Genomic DNA, 12,192 nt, shown 5'->3' on the forward strand with positions numbered 1-12,192 from the left:
TGTACCTTGCTGTACCTTGTATTACTATGTGAGAATATTTTAGCTTTTGCTATTTGGGAAACAGGAAAAAGATTAAAAATAGAAACCATATATTTAGTAGTAAACAATAGTTAAACTCTAAGAAGTAGTAGTCTATTTCGATAAAATAAACAATACTAAAAAGTAAACAAACTGTGGCATCATTCTTTAAAACTGTAGAATTTCTTCATAAAGAGCTTGGTGATATCCTTAAGAATATAAAAATATATTCTAAAAAGAATAAGAATAAAACTAAAATAAGAGGGCTTTATGCCCGAAATTTAATTTTTTTTCATGTCAGGTAGTGTTTGGATAGTGTCATGATATGATTTGTTCTCTAGCCATGGATGAACTCTCTGTAATTAGGAGTTTACTTTTTCTTTCTATGCTTGTTGAAGAAACGCATAAAATATTTTTCTAGCATCTGGTCTAATTCATCATTCATTCAGTTTACAATCTTGGGAACTTCAACTCTCAGAATTCCTTAGCCAGCATCTTAAAGTTGTCAACAGTGAGTAAAATTGTTCTATACTTTCTATTACAGACACTTTTGGATGCTTTGAAACATTCTTCTATACCAGGAGAGGAAAAACGGCCACATAAAACTTACTGTTCTCTAGCCATCTTCATCTTTATTGTTATTAAAATATTTTACATTCATTGAAATAACAAAATTATATGATAATTGTAAAACAAGTATTTTTGCTACTTTTCAATAATAAATTTTGGACAAAGTTATCATTAAAATATTATCTAGATGCAAGGATGCCAAATGGGACACCATCTCCCTCTCCTACTCAAATAATATCTACTAGTGATCTTGGTTGGTATTTCCTTTTATCTGAAATTTTAAAGCAGCAATACACACAATGTTTGATTACAAATATATAGAAACACACACACAGAAACACACATGCACACACACATTTTTAACTTCTGTTAGGTGTCCAGATGAGCAGTCATATAAATAAGAAGACTTATAATTCAGGTAGTAGAACCAAGGAAATGTCAAAAGTCTATTATTATCTTTTTCTTCCTTCCACTTCCAGATAGTGTTGTTGTTAGTTGCGAAGTCGTGTCCAACCCATTGCGACCCCATGGACAACGTTGCTCCAGGCCTTCCTATCCTGTACCATCCTCTGGAGTCCATTTAAACTCATGCCTACTTCTTCAGTGACTCCATCCAGCCACCTAGTTCTCTGTCGTCCCCTTCTTCTTTTGCCCTCAATCTTTTCCAGCATTAGGCTCTTCTCCAATGAGTCCTTCCTTCTCATTAGGTGGCCAAAGTAAACATAAATGACTACAAAAAAAGACAAAAAAATATTCTCACCCTTTAATATTTTGTTTGGTGATTCAAAATTACTTGAAAAGGTTTGGGGCTATGTAGACTCTAACTCTGAACCCCATATTGCTGATAACTTTGAACTGCTGACATTTAGGTAAGTTACAAATTAAGGTAAAAGATAAAAAATATTAAGCACTATACAGATAGCGTAACGTATTAAGACTTTCTTTAATTTGCAAAATAATTTTAGTAATGATTTTTTTTGTATTGAAGTTAAAGTTACTTTAAAATAAATACAGATGCTTAAATATTCAGCATTCATTCCAATGTAATCTTACTGGCAGAAAAAATCCAATAAATTTAAAATAGTTTTACTTTTTACTGTCTTACTATTTTTCTTTTTATAGCATAACTAATTAATTAAAGTTTCCAGCTACAGTATATGAAATGTTTTAACAGTGGAAAAGTATCCTTATAACATTGCCTGTGAATAATTTCTAAAACTGCCACATAATAATAGCTGTTTTTAAGATGTAAACAAATAGTGACTCCAAGTGAAAACATAGAATATGGCAGAAGGTACAGAGATTTATGTAAAATATCTTCATTTAAGATGAATATAGATTTTTTTCACATTGCATAGAAAGAAACCTCTCATTTGAAGTTTAAAATAATATTGCATAGCAAAAGTGGCATAATACACATAGGATGAAAACTGTTCTGTTGGGCACTGCAAAAATACACCCACATTAATGAGAACTAAGATTTGCTCTGCTTAAATACAGTTTAAAATATCTTTTCTTGTGTTTTAGGCAACGTTAGATAGTGTAGAATTTGAAAATTTCCACACCTGCCTTAATTTTCTTTTAAGGAGATTAATGATAAGCCACTTATAAAGATTTCCAGATAATCATGATTGTAGTCTATATGAGGATTAGTAGAATATAATTTTGTCATTCAATGAATAGGCTATTGTCTGCTTTTTAATTTGTAAAAAGTCAGTTGTAAGATATTTATCTAATGTGGAAATATTGAAAGTATTAAAAAATCAAATCAGTTCTGAACAAGTAATTTTAGAAATATTTTTTTTGAAGAAATGGCATTTAGCAAATAAAATAAAATGCTGTAAATCCTTGCAGTGTGACAGTGTGACAGCTTCTTATGTGTTCTGAATGTGAAAGTAACACTTTTTAAATTATCTGCAAAGCTTTAACATTTGTATGTTAAATTGATTTATTGATAACAAATATTGATAAAGACTGCTTGTATATTCCTTAATGCAGTGATGGCTAACCTTTTCCGGACCAAGTGCTGAACCCCCAAAATGCAGTGCATGTGCAGCTCCTGTGCATGTGCCCTGCCCCCATACATGCGTGTGCCCCCTGCATGTGTGGCCACCCCACACGCTCCCTGCGCATGCGCCCCCGCATGCACCCTGCACTCCATGCACACACCCCATCCCCATCCCCATTCCCTGCACATGCACAGCAGAGACCCAAAGACCAGCTGGCTGGCGGGAGGCTTGCGTGCATGCGCAGTGGAGCTGAACTGGGGCAATGGCTTGTGTGTCATCAGAGAGGGCGCTGTGTGCCACCTCTGGCACACGTGCCATAGGTTCGCCATCATGGCCCTAATATATTGGAGGTCACGTCCAGCACTAACTTGTTTCATTTTGTAACTGCTGTGGGCTGCTGGTGTCCTCCCCCCATCCCCAGTAGTTAAATTGCTAAAGTGAATATACTGTAGGCATTCATTCATTGTTCTAAGCGGAATAGAAAATAATTCTTGATTACAAGACATAAAACCTGCTAGCACATATTGTCAGCTGTTGGGCAAAATTGCAGTCCAAAAAACCTGCATTCTTTACTGGATTATTTTTGTATAAACCAGGCTGTCCAGGCTGTCATTACACAGATGTGCAAATTGTGTTAGTCTTCTTGGAAGCTAGTGGGTTTTGTGAAGAACAGAACTATTGAAAGATCCTAAAAATAGAAGATTCAAGCTAGGATAGCAATATATTGCTGTACCATATATTGCATTGTAGAGCTGTTAAATGGTTTACAGTTAACATCAGTCTCCTCATTGTCTCTTTCCTCTATTTTTCTCCTCCAGGTGTCATACTTCAATAATCCTTTTTAGCTTTACATTTCTAAAACAAACAAAATGAACTGTTTACATGATCATCCTTAAAGATACACTTAATTGTGGTTTGGTTAGACTGATGTAAATGTCAAAGTTTAAATATTTGGATTGAAAGTCAAATGGATGATCAGTTTAGCTTCAGCTTTACAGAAAATAGAAGGAATGAGTTGGCTTTCTGCCCAATCCCTTAGCAATTATTCACAGATGGCTTTTGGGTGGTGGGAATGTGTGTACAGGGAATATATAAAGCTTCTTTTGTAAGTTTTAATTTCTTATACATTATTTGGAAACAACTCCTTTTGATTTAACATATAATATTAATCTTTTACATATAATATTAAAGATGGTAACTCAAGAAATTGGATATCCTTATATCTGTATGTGAGAGAGCTGCCTGCCTAGAAAATGGCCTACATCTTTGCTTCTGTTGTCCTGCCTCTTTTAAGCCCTCTCTCTAATAAGCAAAACAAAGCTATGCTGAGAGAGTTTTGTTAAGTCCCGGAGTCACGTTGGAGGCGAACGCGTTGCCAACAGCAGGAGACTGCTGATTGGCTAAGGCGTGGGCCGAACAAGTCCCGGAGTCACGTTGGAGGCGAACGCCTTGCCAACAGCAGGAGACTGCTGATTGGCTAAGGCGCGGGCCGAACAAGTCCCGGAGTCACGTTGGAGGCGAATGCCTTGCCAACAGCAGGAGACTGCTGATTGGCTAAGGCGTGGGCCGAACAGGAGGCGGGAAAACCGAGGGTTGTTATTGGTTCAGCCATCTGACAGCTCTCTATAAAAGAGCTGTCAGAGAGCTGTTCGTTGTTGTTGTTCCAGTTACTGTTCTAGCTATTCAACCGTTCTGTAGTGTTTAATAAAGTTAGATTGAATTGAAGCACAGTCGCCTCAGTTTATACCCATGGAACATTCATAACAAGTTTGGTGTAGTTTTACCAAGGCATTAACAAACGGAATTAATGCTTCACATGATCTTGATTTTATCCCTCTGTTAATGCAGCCTTGGACAGGACAGCATTGACTTTTTTGGTGGCTGCAGTAGATTGCTGGCACATATTTAAAATGGCTGTCCATTAGGATTCCTAGATTCCTCTTGCAATTATTGCTGTTGAACCAAGTGCTATCTATTCTATAGCTGTGCAATTGTTTTTTCTTACCTAAGTGTAAAACCTGACTTTTCTCACCATTGAATTTCATTGTGTTACATAGGGCGTAATGTTCAAAACTGTCAAGATCCCTCTGGATCTTGAACCTATCCTCTGGAGTGTTGGCTATTCCTGACAGCTTGGTGTCATTGATAGGTTCCCTGTTTATCCTTATTTAAATAATTGATAAAGATATTGAAGAGTACTGGGATTATGTCAGAACCTTAGGACACCCCACTGCATATTTCTTCCATGTAGATGAGACTTCATTAAGGACTATACATTGAGTGTGGTTTGTCAGCCAGTTATTAATCCATCTGGTGGTGATGCTGTCTAATTCTCATTTTTCTGACTTATCAAGTAGTAGTAGTAGTTATCTACTTTATCAAATGTCTTATTGAAACCCAAATAAATTATGTCCATATTTCACTGGTCTACTAATTTAGTCACTTTGGAAAAGAATGCAATAAAATTTATATGGCATGATTTGTTTTTGACAATTTGTTGTTGATTATCTTTTCTGGGATCTTCCCAGGTATTGATTTCATGCTGATGTCTGTAGTTTCCTAGATCCATGTTTTTGCTTTTTTGAAGATGGAAACCATCCTGTCTTTTTTTCAGTCTTCTGGTAGTTCTCTGATACTCCACAATTTTTGAAAGGGATGGTTGAATGGTTCTGAGATCATGATTACTAGTTCCTTCAGAACTCTGGGATGTAATCCATCTAGACCTGGTGATTTGAACTTTTCTAGAGTGAATAGGTATAGTAGCAGTGAGTAGTAGCTTGTGGATCAGTGGAATAGTGGTAAGCATTGAGTACTAGCCTGACTTCGGTATATTTTAAAGAATTTGTGACAAAGTGATGGCAGTGGTGCAATATCCAAAAGGTGGGTTGTCCATAAAAAGGTAAGGTATCCAATACCACACAAGTGAAGTGGGCTTAAACTCGGGGAGTTCATTAAACACTCCATGAAAATAAAATAAGTTTTGGCTTCAAAAGGGGCTGCAAAATGGAGGTTTGCCTCTCGCAGGGCTCAGTTTTTTTCAGGAATTGGCTATAGAAACCAGACTTCTTACCAGTGTCTATATCAAACTAATAGTCATGGAAATGACAGAAAAGACAGATTTTGTCTTAAAAGAACTACTACTTTGTAGAGACAAGCATCCACCTAAGGCCTGTGGTTAAAGGAAAACAGAAATGGGGACAGGCCCAGATATTTGAGGCAATATCGTTACAGAGATGTTAAAATATCAGCAAGGTGAAAGGCTTTGACTAATTAAGAGGAAGAAGAGCAGAAGAAGACAAAAAGTAAAGATAAGCTAGAGTGGGAAAGGAGTGAAAGAGAGCCAGGAAAAGGACATAGACAATAGAGCTTGACACTTATATTTCAACTTCTGCCTAACCTTACATACTGGTCCTCAGTTGCTAGGTTTGGAATCTTGGGATAAAGCAAGAAAGATAACTTTTCAAAATATTCTTATGCAAATATGTTAAAAGATCTACAATATTTGTTATATATTATTTACAAAAATATAAATGTTAAGTCTTCCATCCTTTATAAGGTAGGTAAAATGAGGACCCAGATTGTTGGGGGCAATAAAAGTTGACTTTTATATAATATACAAATTGATGAGACTATTGCTTAACACAATGTAAGCCGCCCTGAGTCTTCGGAGAAGGGTGGGATATAAATTCAAATTTTGTTTTAAAAAAGTCAATGACATGACATGAATGTCATGTCCATTTGACAGCCGTCGCCAGGGGAGCTTTTCATCAAGTTCGCCTGATTCGCCAATTGCGCCCTTTCTTGGACCGGGACGCGTTATGCACGGTCACTCATGCCCTCGTCACTTCCCGTCTGGATTACTGCAATGCTCTCTACATGTGGGCTCCCCTTGAGGAGCACCCGGAGGCTCCAACTTGTGCAGAATGTGGCCGCGTGGGGGATTGAGGGAGCCCCTCGTAGCTCCCATGTAACACCTCTCCTGCTCAGGCTGCATTGGTTGCCGGTGGTCTTCCGGGTGCGCTTCAAGGTGTTGGTTATCACCTTTAAAGCGCTCCATGGCATTGGACCGGGATATTTACGGGACCGCCTGCTGCCGACAGTTACCTCCCATTGTCCGGTACGTCCAGTGTGCGCTCACAGGGAGGGTCTTCTTAGGGTGCCGTCGGCTAGTCAATGTCGGTTGGTGGCCCCCAGGGGAAGAGCGTTCTCTGTGGGGGCCCCGGCTCTATGGAATGAGCTTCCGGTGGGACTCCGTCTCCTCCCTGATCTCCGGACCTTTAAACGCGAGCTCAAGACTTTCTTTTTTCACCAAGCGGGGCTGGCCTCATTGATTTTAGTATGGGGGGTTTTAGTGGGTTTTAATAGGGTTTTATTAGGGTTTTAGTTTTTGATAAAATTTTAGCTAATATTTTAAGTATACAGCGATTGAATCAGTTTTTTAACCTTGATATAGTATTTTAATTTGTTAGGATTTTTGTCGTTTTATTGGCTGTACACCGCCCTGAGTCTTCGGAGAAGGGCGGTATAAAAATATGAATAAATAAATAAATAAATAAATAAATAAATAAATAAATGCAAAAAAAATAAAAAAAATCAGTAAAGGTTAAGGTTTCCCCTGTCAAGTCATGTCCAGCTTTAGAGGATGCACCTAATTTCTGTTTCTTAGCCGAGAGGCCTAGGATTGTCCAAAGATACTTCCGCAGTCATTTGGCCAGCACTACTATACACTGAGGTGTATGGAACCCTGTTATCTTCCCACTGAAGTGGTACCTATTTATATACACCCATTTGCATGCTTTCGAACTGTTAGGTGGGCAGGAGCAGGGGCAAATAATGGAGAACTCCATTGTGCGTTGCTTTGGTCTCGAACCTGGTCTGTCAGTTTTCTAGCTGACAAGCTCAGTGTCTTGAAGTGGATAATACAAGTGATATACATTAAGCTTTCTATGCTGATTTCATCCTTTTCAGCCTAACTTATAGCTCTTGTAAAAGTTCAGGTTAAGGGTATAAAGATAATAAGTTAAAATTGATTTGATGGAATTTATGATTTGGTCTCTGTGTTTTAAGGGCTAATAAGCAACATGACTTTTGAAAGAGAAACATGGCAGGGTTTTTTCCTGACCTTTCCTGCTTTTTGAAGGAAATCTTACAGCTGTGTTTGTTAATGCAGATATTTGTGTGAAGAGGACTAAAGTAATGAGAAGTCATCATGGAAGCTCAATCCCATAGCTCTGCCACAAGTGAGAAGAAAAAGGTTGAGAATCCCATTGTAAAATACCCTGCTCGAACAGAGGTCAGTGAGAAAGCTGCGGCCTCCAGCACAACATCTAATGGTAAGTAACAGTATAGAGATTTTCTGGCTACATTTCATGCGAATTAAGTTATTTTAATTGGATTCAGTTCTTGTTTTCAAATAAAATTAGTTAAGCAAGGATTTTAGGGATTAGATTGATGGAGGTGGGGGGGAAGGAATGGGAAAACCTATTTACCAAAATGAGACCTGTTCTGGAATCAGTTTTTAAGTTTTTCTTCCAAATTAATCAGTGTGAGTGATTAATAGTAATATTTATTATGGAAAATTCCTGTTGTGGTACTTTTGAAAATAATCATAGTGGGAAAGAATATAAAATACTTGGTATTTTACTACGGAAATTACTTATCCTGATTAGATAATTGTTTAATAAAAAAGAGACAACAGAAGCCCTGTCAAAAATTAATAAGAAGTTTTCATCTTCTTCGAAAAACAAAAAAGAAACAATTCTCATCCATTATAAATATCCTCTCCACCAGATCTGCATGTCTTGGATTGCTTTAATTGTGGAAGACAAAACAATTATGTTTCAAAGAAAACATGTTCAGTTTTAGAAATGTGAATATGTAATTTACAGAAATTGCTTTGGACTACTTTGTAGTACTATAAGGTAAACCCCAGGCAGAATGATTAATAGAAGAGATTATGGGATCTACAGTGTAAAATATCAGGAAGTGCTGGATTGCTAACCTTGATTTCCTTCTTTCTGCTTGAATTTCCTTCGTAATCTATCAATTGATGATTCTGTTTTTTTTAAATTATTTTTTCTTTTTCTTCTTACTTGGTCTTATGCTTTACAATACCAGCTTAAAATTACATGAGAAAATTAATTCAACTCCAAGGGTTTTTTCCCCTCCAAAGGAAGGAATTTCTATTATATCAAATGGATTAAATTCATTTAAGCTATGTATTGTATAAATGTATTGGTCCTAATGGTTGTAGGAACTTGGAAGTATTGTGGAATGTTACTGAAAGTTTTTAGATCCAATATATCTATCTCTTTAACTCTGCCTTGGGAACCACTGCTTAGGAAGACCTTACTTCAGTTTTGGAAAAGAAAAGTCCCTATCTTTTGTGGCCCTAGGACAGGAGTGTCAAACTTGATTTCATTAAGGGCCTCATCAGGGTTGGAGGGCCAGGGGTGGGACATGCCTGGGGTGTGTGGCCATGGTGAGTGTGACATGGGACTTTTGTGGGGAAGCACCTGTGGTGGCCAAAGGCTAAGGCAAGACTTCCCTGAGACCCTTCCTCACTCTCAAGTAATCCTAGAGTTACCAATTACATTTATAACGTAAGGACTCATTTGATTGAATCACATTAAATGAATGTGATCACTCCCTGCTTTCCCCAAAGCATTTGTTAATCAAATGCATAGGTTATTAAATGCACATGAGGTATCTCAGAGTGGGAAAGAGCATGCGGGCCTAGTGCTGGTGCAGGCCATCCAAGGCTTCCTCCAGTCCACTGAGATACCTAATATTCCCTGAAGTCCCCACAATTGCTTCCTCCCCCCATCCTGCCCTTCCGGGTTCCCACAAATTTCATTTAATCCTCCCCACCCTATTTCCCATGGATGACTTACTTTTTGAAGATCTCCAGAGCTGCAGAAGAGGCTGACCCATTGGTAGAGAAGCCAAAGTGTTTTATTGGGATGATGGCAAAGCTATAAGAACATGACATCTAAGGAAAACAGCCAGCTTCTGAGTAAAAGATTTTGGCTAGGCCAGAGCCATGTGGCAAGGAGGCCTTTGGTAGTAGAAAAGGCCTCCTGCTTCAGGGATTGAGGCAGCATTAGCATCAGCAGTAACCAATCAATGAGGAGCTTGCTTCCTTTGTCTCATCGGTCTGAACTGCAAGCCCCTTGTTGATTGGCTGCAACGCCCCAATCTCTGAAGCTGCTCATTTGAATAGCCAGTCAGCAGCAAGCAGGAGGCTGCTCCTCATTGGCCAGAGTGGGCCCAAACTAAGCCTCCAGGCCATCATGGCAGAGAAGTCAGTCTTTTATTCAGATGGGAAAAGCTGTTTTCCTTACATCTCACATTCTTACAGCTTCACGGGCTTCTAAATTAAAGACTTTAAGTGGGTCAGCCTCTTCTGGAGCTTCGAAAAGTAAGTACAGTAAAGCCATGAGAAATAGTGGGGAGGGCCAAATGTGTCCCATAGAGGCTCCATTTCGGCCTGTAACAGATTGGGGGAAGCCAAACAGAGCCTTGGAGAGCCGGATGTAGTCCATGGATGCTCCATTTCAATCTCTAACAGGCCGGGGGAGACCTTTGGAGGCCCCCACGGCCTGTTTTGGCCAGTAGAGTGCTGAATGAGGCTGTCCAGGCTGAAATAGGGCCACCGGAGGGGGTGGGGCTGCAAGCAGAGGCATCCTTTGCTATTTCTAGGCCGGCCTCATGGGCCGGATCTAAGCTTCCCGTGGGCTGGATACAGTCTGCTGACCTTGAGTTTGACCCCGTGCCCTAGGATATAGTCTCGACAAATAGAGCAATTCAGGGAGTGCATGTCAACTGCTGAAATGTATCTCTTGCCTGTTCTGTTTGATACTTGTCTTACCACAGTATTTGAACAGTGGTATCAATGTACCAACAAAGTTTTTCAGTGGTACAGTTATACTTTTCATTTTGCTGGGAATTAATTCATACTTAATGCTTCCTGAAATTTCATGTTTTGGAAATGTTTTGTTTTGTTTTTGTTAGAAAAGGTAGATTGTTGCCAAATTTAATGTTAATTACTATATCTTGATTCAAGTCCAGAATTTTTAGCAACCTTATTAGATTAAATTAAGCAGATAGCATTCTCTAAGTGTTTGAAACACATTTTGTTTTATTGCAATTAATGGGGTGTTATAATAATGACTTTATGATTTCATTCAGACTAAAGCATGATTGTTTATATTAGAGATCATTTTGACATGGTAGTTTCTGTATTTTGGTGTGATTGATTATCTCTATTTAAATAAGAAACACACAATTCATAATCACCTTATTTAATATTAATATCACAATTCATAACCATGAATCAATATTTTTGTTTTTCCAAACATTCTAGATTTTAACAACAAATAAAACAATATGCATACTAAATACAGGCTGTACAATTAATCTGGAAAAAGTTTAATTATGTTTTGATAAAAAGTATGATATTTTTAGAAGGGCATTAATATTGTGGTATTATAGTACATTTGTAAGTTGATATACTGTATGTTCTCATGTTGGTGATTTAGCATACCGCTAGAAATGTTTTTATGCATAGAGCATACATGAGGTTTAGTAAGTCAGCTATTCACAGATTGCACAGTGGTCATTGACATTAATGACACAAAATTGAATGTAATATTTATATATTCATTATATATATTTATTATTTATATACTCATAGCCAGAGGTGGTAGCCGGCTCGGACCAGTTTGGGATAACCGGTAGTGGAAAATTTAGCTGGTTTGCTGAACTGGCAAATACCACTTCTGGCTGGCCCCGCCCCTTGCCTGCCCGGTCGCCGCTTGCCCCCACCCACCTGGTTGCCCTGCCTCACCCCACCCTATATATGTTGCCTTCACTACAAAGCCCAGCTAATCACCTCACCTCCATGCCTCGCCTGCTCTTTTCACCAAAGGCCTTTGCCTCGGGTCGGGGCCCAGAGAGGCACCATTCCCTGAGGCCCCGGTCGGAGCCTCCGCCAGCTCTCTGTTCACCTTGGTTGGGTTGGGGAATGCGCCATTCCCTGGCTCCGACCTTGTCCCAGGGCCTCTGCTTGCATGCCACCCACTTGCCCTCTGCCTTGCTCAACTTCATCCATGCCTTGGTGAGGCCAGGGGCGAGGCTTGGCCAGCAAGCTTCCAGCTGCTGGTAGTTTTTGACTGCCTTCCGAACAGCTCTGCTGCGATGCCATCCCTCTGGTGGAGCAGGCCATTCTCCTGGCCGTGAATGGCACTGGCAGGCAATGGGGTGCGTGTGCATGGCTGTCGCGAAGAAGAGGGCAGCAATGGCAATGGTGGTGATGGGGCTTTTTCGGCCTGTAGTTTTCTCTACTTCTCTACTCTTTTTTGGCGTGAGAAGCCTCCAGCCGCCGCTGTTTGCTTGGTTCTTCTGGCAAAGAGGGGTTTTGCGCTGAAAAAGAGGCAGCGGCTGCAGGCTTCTTGCACTGAAAACTACAGGCCGGAAAAAAGGCCTGATGTCCTGTCACCGCCATTGCCGCCCTGCTCTTCTCACTTGCCAGCACATGCACCCCATTGCCTGCTGATGCACGTGTGCAACCGCATCCCATTGCCAGAGCCGGCTA

At 39.5% G+C, this 12,192-nt stretch overlaps 1 protein-coding gene across 8 annotated transcripts in view; it reads left to right on the forward strand.

Moving 5' to 3' along the window:
- GLI3 (GLI family zinc finger 3) overlaps positions 1-12,192 on the forward strand; it is a 619,928-nt gene that overhangs the window by 40,326 nt on the left and 567,410 nt on the right. For all 8 annotated transcript variants that reach the window (XM_058180026.1, XM_058180027.1, XM_058180031.1 and 5 more), the window contains one exon: positions 7,768-7,930. In XM_058180026.1, the coding sequence (XP_058036009.1) occupies positions 7,807-7,930 (124 nt within the window). In that variant the 5' untranslated portion in view covers positions 7,768-7,806. The remainder of the gene's footprint in view (positions 1-7,767; positions 7,931-12,192) is intronic.

This window comes from Ahaetulla prasina, chromosome 4 (genome assembly GCF_028640845.1).
Source record: "Ahaetulla prasina isolate Xishuangbanna chromosome 4, ASM2864084v1, whole genome shotgun sequence".
In the NCBI taxonomy this organism is placed as follows: Eukaryota; Metazoa; Chordata; class Lepidosauria; order Squamata; family Colubridae; genus Ahaetulla; species Ahaetulla prasina.